Source organism: Acartia tonsa, chromosome 2, assembly GCF_053477335.1.
Source record: "Acartia tonsa isolate MP-2025a chromosome 2, ASM5347733v1, whole genome shotgun sequence".
Classification (NCBI taxonomy): Eukaryota; Metazoa; Arthropoda; class Copepoda; order Calanoida; family Acartiidae; genus Acartia; species Acartia tonsa.
The window spans coordinates 51,731,916-51,740,047 of NC_137261.1; the positions used below are offsets into that span (position 1 = coordinate 51,731,916).

The window sequence follows — 8,132 nt, forward strand, 5'->3', positions numbered from 1 at the left end:
TAAGATATTGATTATTAATTTCTGTCAATGGCAAGTGGGTTATATTAAGCAATACTTTTGTCCTATTAAAAAAACACCCTGTATAATTATATAGCTTCCTAGGGTGTTTCTAAGTATAATAAATACTTAACTTTATGGGATCTCTAAATAGTTTACCCCTCGAAGGTCCTTCCCTTTCTAATATTGATTTTTTAATCCAGTCACAAACCAAGTTAAATGCTATACATTTGAATAGCATTACCTTTTTTTAATGTTTTTAAAATAATATAAGTTTTATAAGGTAATTAACTAAAACAAAATAAAATAAATAAAAGAAGTGAGATGCAATGTCATATCAATGCTCTAGTGTAAGTAATTGGTGACCTTTCCTCAAAGTGCCTAGCGAGCAAAGAAGTCCCTCCATCTAAACCATAATTTAGAAATAAATTGAAAATAAAGGTAGTGGGTATTATTTGTTAGTGTTTTACCTCAGTTTAGGGTTATATTACATTAGATACAGGGTAGAACCTTAGGGTTAGGGTACCGCAGGTATATACCCTGCAGGAAAAAATACCCTTCCACCTTTATTTAAAGTTTTGAAAAATAAAATGGGAGAGGGGTGGATTTCTATGCTCGCTAGCTACTTTGAGGAAAAGCAACCATATTTTTAAATAATAAGTAAATAACAAATGCAGAACTAAATAAAACAAAATGAAAGGACAAACCTGCGGTTTCACCACAAACTCGCCTCTGCAGGCCAGGTTAATATTAAGTCCTGACATGGCGTCATAATTGTTGTAGGATGTCGCGTCCCAACTGTTGATGCCAAGACCTGCTGATGTGAGGAGGGGATACCAAGTTTTGTACAACAAGAAGTTATTTGGGGGATTAATTCAAGGCTCGATTGGGTAAATATGTCAATTTTCTAGATTATCAAAATACTTTTAAAAAGGTTTACTTAATTTAATATGTAAAATATGAAAACATATTTATTGTTAAAACCAAATATCAAATAATCTTTTACAAGCAGTATTTAGGTGATAATTTCCCCTTGTACTTTTAAAACTTGAGTACATTATCGGTCCAATGGAAGTCTGTCATTTGGAAGTTGGAGTTTTATTTTAATTTAATTAATATATTTCAGACCATGAATTGATTTGACACATTCCCATTATTATTTTTTAATGGTCATAGGACGTCAATCTTTAAACGCCTACATTCTGTTATAAAAACTTGGTACTCCCTCTCATACCTCCATTATTTGGAGACAACAGCAAATTAGCTGCTTGCTGTGCGCGCGCGCGTTCTTCAGCCGTGTACACACGGCCCAGCTCGCGATCGTTGGCGGTGGTAAGCACCCGCCCGATCTCTCGGCCGTCCCGTGACCGGATTGAGTTGCGCAGCGGCGTGGCTTTGGTTAGCACGCTACTGCTGCTAGAGATTTGGTGGGTTAGCATACTAGTGGTAAATTCTCCATCTGCCCAGTCCTAGTCAGGGAGTAAGGAGTCAGGTTAAAACGTTTGATTATGAAAATAAATTTAATTGTAATAATGGCATAGTCCCTCAAATAACCAGTTATTGGAAAGTATCTCACTGGTCAATTTAGGTGTGTATCCAGAATGCAAAATTGGCATGTTTGATAACTAATTAGACTTAAAAAATAGATAGAAATAAATCAATTGTGTTGAAAGCATTTAACATTTTTCATTAAGTGAAAAGCTTTCTTAACTGACGTTGACTATGCACAAACGAGAGCAATAGATCTATTTTTTCAAAATGCATCTATTAGGTAATCATCAAATGCCTAGAATCAAAAACTCTAGTTAAAATGAGGGTTATTTTTTCGAGTATTACTCGTAAAATTGTGTGTAAGCGTTTAGTCAAATGCGCTTATTAAGTCAAAATGTTCTTAATTTTGACCATTTCATATATATACATTTGGACAAAATAAGGAACAGTTTGACCTAGTAAGCGAATTTGACTAAACGCTAGAACACAACTTTACTGATAATACGCTAAAAAATGACCCTCTGAGTAAGATTTTAATTGAGAAAGCAAATGATCTCGAAAAAGGTTCGATAGAATCATAGAGTAATGGTTTTAGGGGAAGGTCTGAATAAATATTGTTATTTTATTTGATGATTTTAATTAAATCTTGACTGGTTTCTGCAAACTATATAGCAGTGTTCAAACTTTTCAACCAATCTTTTTAGTCCACAGATTTTTAGATTTAAGATCATTTGCTCTCGTTCGTGCATAGTTCTTTTTAAAAAATCGGATAATGGAAAGAAAATGAAGTAGTTGGTTTCGTAGTATTTTCACAGTAGCCTTTGATAGGTTATTTTTAAGTTAGATTAGGTAAATGTTAATTTCAACAGAGTATAGAAATAGGAGAAAAGCTACTGTGAAAATATTACGAAACCCGCTACTTAGTTTTCTTACCATGAACCCAAAAAATCAAGTTCAAACTACACTAAATCACTAAATATGCAAGTCTTTAGAAAAGCAAAAATAAATAAATTGTTATTGAATAACTTAAGAATGAATGTTAACAAAGCAAGATTAAAAAGGTGTCAGCAATCAAACAATCTTAAAATAAACTATATTATTATTAAAAAAAACTAGATTGGTATAGTTAAAATTTTATGAAGTTAAAATAAAACTGGATAAAAACTAAGTAAAACAACAGTTTTCTTACCTTGGCTGGTATTGAAGAAATAGTTGTATTTACTTCGTTTACTTTGCAAGCACCTACAATAAAATTAGTTATTTGTTGTGCAATGGAAGTGCCAGATACAAAAAATAATTTTCCAGGGGTAGGTAAAACTCATGCCTTTGGTAGGTTTTTAAATAAAATCATTATAAATTATGACTTGTGCAGTTTCGAATCTGCATTTAGTGCCTTTATATTTGTTTTAGTAAGCCGCTAATATTTATTTTTCAATGGATTGAACTTCGTTTACGAAAAAGGATGACAACGTCTTTAAGCGCAAAAAAGGGTGAGAAAAAAATGATAGATAAAATCTATCATAGAAAATCACGCAACCTTTTAAATATCAATAAATAAGTTTCTTTCGTTGCATGGCGGACAAAGTATCTTATTGCATAATAGATTTTACATTGTAAAAGGGTAAAAATTGAACAGTACATCTTAAATAGCATCTGAGCATTAAGTGACAGACAAAGTAAAATATAGATTAGCTAAGCTCAGAGACGTCCAAGAGTGGGGTTAAAGGGGTGTTTACCCCCCTAAAACGATGAAAACCTTCATTTTACCTCCCCTAAAAATTATAATATACATTAAATTACCCCCCCCCCCTCAAAACTTTTAAATCTCTCATCTCCCCCCCTTACCCTCAAAATAAAAAGCTTGGACGACTAATAAATAAAAAATAGCTCACCTATCTGCGCTACCAGTTGATCTTGCGGACTATCCTTATCTGGAGTTGACACAGAGTTGGTTGCCCGCTTTTTTCGCCGCGGCGGCGCTGCAGGCTGACTTGGATCCGCCGTTCCACACTTTGATTGAAGATCTAAGCTTGACGGTGGCGCATAATTGGCGGCGCTAAAAATAAGACTTTTGGCCGGAATGTTGTGAGACGGGGAGGCGGGTTGGGAGGAGGGGGAGTGGGGGGTGTTGGGCTTGGTGGTGCTGGAGGAGACAATGTCGGGCACCAGGTTGGGTAAGTTATGGGGTGGGGGGAGACGGGTGCTAGAGGGTGGGGGCTGCTGCGGAGGATCATGGGGGGTGTCCAGAACATCTTCACCTGGGCTTGTATCCTAACAAGTGGTTATTAGATTAAAGATGATTTACTTAATTATGTAATCAAACTAACTTCATTATTTATAAGATTAGGTAGCATTTTCAAAAATGAAAAATTTTAATTATAGGAATCTATTACGATTTTTTTAATTCTAAGAGATCTCAAGTAGATCAACCTCCTATAATTTTTTTGTACCTGAGAATGTGAGGACTTGGTATCAGGAGGTAAACTTGTCTCTCTAGATCTCAAACCATCTGAAAAGAAAAAAATGATTTATTTGGAAAGTTATCTAGAATAGTTATTTATCGCATCGTATTATAGACATCTTTCCGTGGATATTAAAATGAAAATTGACAGTAATACAAACTATACATGATTTTTCAATATGGCTGAGAACCGGTTCTAATCCAGCGGATATTAATCGATTTCTAAGCCATACTGGAAAAATGTTTCTTAAATGTTCAATTGAAATGAATAATGTTTATGTAGTTTTGTGTGTTTCTTTCTTATATATCTAATTTGATGTTACTTTGAAATCTGATCTTCATTGGAAAATAACTATCTGTAATAAAGATGTTGTAAAAATTATAAATATACTTCTTATGAAGAAAAGAATACATAAAACAGAGATGGCAACATCCATAAACAGCGTAGCACAAAAAACGTGAATGGATAAAAAAGGCATAGAGGTCATTAAAAAGAGATAAAGAAAGATATAAAAATTACGAAACGAAAAAATGTCTCCTACAACATTACCAACAGGCCGATGGACTGAGAAAATTGTATACTGAAAGTTATATCTTAACCAAACCTCTATCTTGAATAGAAGCCTAAAAAATCCCGTTTCTCCCACACCGTTACTAACAGACAAACAGAGGTACAAAGTCAAATTGTAGAGTAGCTGCACCTTTAATACATAATGAACTTACTTGGAGAATGGGAATGTTGGGACGCTGCTGCAGGCTCATCCAGGGAATGGCGCATTACTCTGATGGAGCTACCTGGAGGCTCCATGTTGGCAGTACTCTGAGAGTTGGATCTGATTATGATAAGACATAATAAAAACATGGACCTTTGATTGATGAACAACACCCAGACGAAGTTAAAAGTGCAATAACCTTTAAATAATGATTCCAAAAGTTTGATATTTTACATTTCATAAAATAAACTCGTGGAAACCCTCGTAAATTCACATATATTCTGTATAAAATCAGAAACTAAATTAACATCCAATTGCATCTTTTAAAATCATTATTGTAAGGTAGGTAAAGAAGGAACTTGTTGAAACTAATAAAATAAATCTTTGAGTTCACTGTTATAAAACCATGTTTTTAAAATGTCCATGCCTAGCCCCAGCTACAGAACTAGGTCCAGATTGGTTGGATCTGGCGTCTGATTCTACAACCTACACAGAAAATATTTATTTATTTCTTGTAGATAAAATTTTACAAATAACCACATTAGCAAGTGCAATTTTAACTATAAAATATGTATAGGAAATAAAAGAAAATTTTACTAACAGCACGGATCTTACGAGAAAGGACAATAGAAGATAAATTTATCTACACTCCACCACCAACCATGATTTACAAAATTACCCCTATTAAAGATAAAAATAATTGACTGAAAAGTTTAAACACTTGTTAGTTTGCAATATAATCTAGAACACAACAGAATTTAAAAATAATTAATTCCCAGGACTTTTTAAGTCAACAAATAATAGAATTAGCTTATAAACTTTGTGGGTAAGTGTAATTTACAGCCGTATTTCTCCTATATCTCTGTGCTTATAAAGTAATTTATTTATTTTATTACGAAATATATTATCTAACCTGAAATGGATGACTAAATCTGACACCTTCCACAAATATTCCCTCCACACTTGACTCCGTACTGTCCCCATGACCATTGGGGTCATCCTCCCCACCCCCCGTGGAATTATCCCCACCACTAGCCCCACCCGCCCTCTCGGCCTCCTCCCGACGGCGAAGCTTCTCCAGCCGGCTCCAGCGCCGATCTCGTATGGCTAACTCATCACCTGACACAAAACATTCACATTTAATTAAAAGTCATATGCAATTTAAAGGAAAAAATAGATTTTATGTCTCAAAGGACATTACAGACAGACCGAGGACCCAAAAGTTGCTCTTTGGTCAGCAAAATCTTTACAAGAAAATTAGCCGAGAAAATTAAATTTTCCCTTTAGATCTTCAAGGGTATGACTTACAAACCTCGGAACAAGTGAGTTGAATCTTATGACTGAAATGCCATTAATAAAGGTAATCTTTACAAACAAAAATCAACTGTCTATATAAATTGTTACATTGCATCAAAGCGTGAATGACAGACGGAAAGAGAGAAAAAGTTATTCAGGAGACTAGCCTTGTTACTATAAATCCTTATACTAAAGTAACAGGATGTTTGTCTGTCTGTCTGTGTGTCTGTACCGAAGGATCTCGCTAACCACTGAACCGATCGGGTTCTCCTTAACAGGTTAGCTTCTCATAGGTCCCGGGAAGGTTTATAACTATTTTCTTGGGGGGTGGGACACCCCCAACCCCCCCAAAAAATGAAAAATCCCCCCCCTAAATTTTTTTTTAAAATTTTTTTAAAACTAAAATAAAAAATAAGGGGGGCACCCCCCCCAAAAAAAAAAAAATTATTACATCAAACTTCAAGTATTTTAATAACATTGAAATCAACTTTAATTCTACCAGTACTTTCCTGTGATAGAAATATAACAAGACTGGGACCGCCTGCGTCGGTTTAGATTAGCATTACTCCGTCTGCTATGAACTATATCGGCAGCGGCTAAAAGCGTAGTATCTCTGCTACTATTAATCCGTCGAACATTAGCTGCCACTGTAAGGTTAGAGTCTTTTCTACACATTGGAGATTTATCCTTTTTATGATTTGCTTCTTTGACGCTATTGGCTCGACGCATAGATCTTTGGTGTCTTCGCCGTAGCCACATACTTTTATCAAGTTATTTTAAAGCATATTGAATAAAATATTTTCTCATGCACGAATATTAAATTCACAATTACTTTCTGAAATTATTTCGTTTAATTCTTTCCATTTCATTTAATTCAATTAATATAAATATATATACTATTTTTCTAGAGACTTTAGTAAATTCGCAACTAGCCTTTGAGGTCTCAACTTCCCTCCCCCCCCCTCTTCATTATTGTTTATATGAAAAAATTTTATAAGGGGAGAAACTATCTCCCCCCAAATTAGTTTTAGTTATTAGAAAGGTAAATCTTTATTTGTGTGTGGTATTTGAAAAGTTATAAAGTATCACTAAAAATGAAGATTCATATCCGTCCTACGGTACTAACATACAGACACACATTCTGTTACTTTCATATATGGCATAGCAATAATGTATGAAAAAAACAACATATAAATAGTATAATGGTCAACATGAGACTAACTTGAGAAAGAGAACTGATAATAGTTTTATTGCTATTTCTATTCTACATAATATTGTGTATTTTGCTCTCCACAGAGAAATGTAATCATAAAGAGAAGCGCAGCAACTCTTTAATAAGGATTTGTGCAAACGTTCAAAAGCGTGCAGAAAGGGGGATTATCCACAACCCTAGCAAAACTAAGGGGGGTGGATACAACCGACTAGGTGTCTGCACCGTACCCCCATTGACAAGAGTCCACGCCCACTTAAACAACCAAGGGAGGTGTTAAGGTAAAAAAAATTCACATCCCCCTAAAATAAAAAAATGGGAGTTTTGCGAGTCAATTTACCATTGTTAGTAATTTGAATATGTAGGGGTAAACTTAAGAGGGGTGTATCTATCCAATCTCCTGACATTAAAATTATACACCACTTGATGTCTATATTACACTCTCCTCGATTTTTACTGAGAAAAGTAATCTTTTTTGTAATAAATATTTACTTTATTTATAGCTTTATTACTTTTTTTATCAGTCTTATAATATATCATATAATAAATCCGTTAGGTACAGTACAATTATTTATTAAAATATTTTTTTTGTAAGCAGCTGTTCTCTAAATACTATTTAGAATTAATCAAACCTCTTTCTTTATTAGGAGCCGATAAAGTCATGTTTCTCATATGTTTAGATCAGAAAAATCTTTGGAGAAAAATAACTTACTCTCGGAAGTAGCAGCTGACAATTCAGGTTTCTTAAATTCGAACAAATCAAATTATATACTAGCTTTGCTACTAAACAAGATATAATTTTTTCAAACTAACCTGTCAAAATTTCCAATTCTTCGCTATTTTTGCTGGTATTTAAATCTACAATAAGTTCTTGGCTTGGGGGAGGAGAACCTACTGATCAGATTTTTGTTAACAGATTCATTTAAATATCTTGATATTAGTGTCACGTGTGTTTGTGTAGCCA

General features: G+C 34.0%; 1 protein-coding gene across 6 annotated transcripts in view; it reads right to left on the minus strand.

Annotated features, from left to right (window-relative positions):
• The window catches only part of LOC145312111 (WD repeat-containing protein 44), a 29,971-nt gene extending 21,859 nt beyond the window's left edge, over positions 1 to 8,112 (minus strand). For 2 of the 6 annotated variants that reach the window (XM_080151253.1, XM_080151250.1), the window contains exons 1-9: positions 7,982 to 8,112; positions 5,576 to 5,781; positions 5,090 to 5,148; positions 4,673 to 4,782; positions 3,939 to 3,997; positions 3,381 to 3,759; positions 2,678 to 2,730; positions 1,232 to 1,466; positions 705 to 811 (exon numbers count right to left, since the gene is read on the minus strand). In XM_080151253.1, the coding sequence (XP_080007379.1) occupies positions 705 to 811; positions 1,232 to 1,466; positions 2,678 to 2,730; positions 3,381 to 3,759; positions 3,939 to 3,997; positions 4,673 to 4,757 (918 nt within the window). In that variant the 5' untranslated portion in view covers positions 4,758 to 4,782; positions 5,090 to 5,148; positions 5,576 to 5,781; positions 7,982 to 8,112. Of the gene's footprint in view, positions 1 to 704; positions 815 to 1,231; positions 1,467 to 2,677; positions 2,731 to 3,380; positions 3,760 to 3,938; positions 3,998 to 4,672; positions 4,783 to 5,089; positions 5,149 to 5,575; positions 5,782 to 7,981 lie in introns of all 6 variants that reach the window. The other 4 variants (XM_080151251.1, XM_080151249.1, XM_080151255.1 and 1 more) reach the window with 2 other exon arrangements.
• Between the last annotated feature and the right edge of the window lie 20 nt (positions 8,113 to 8,132).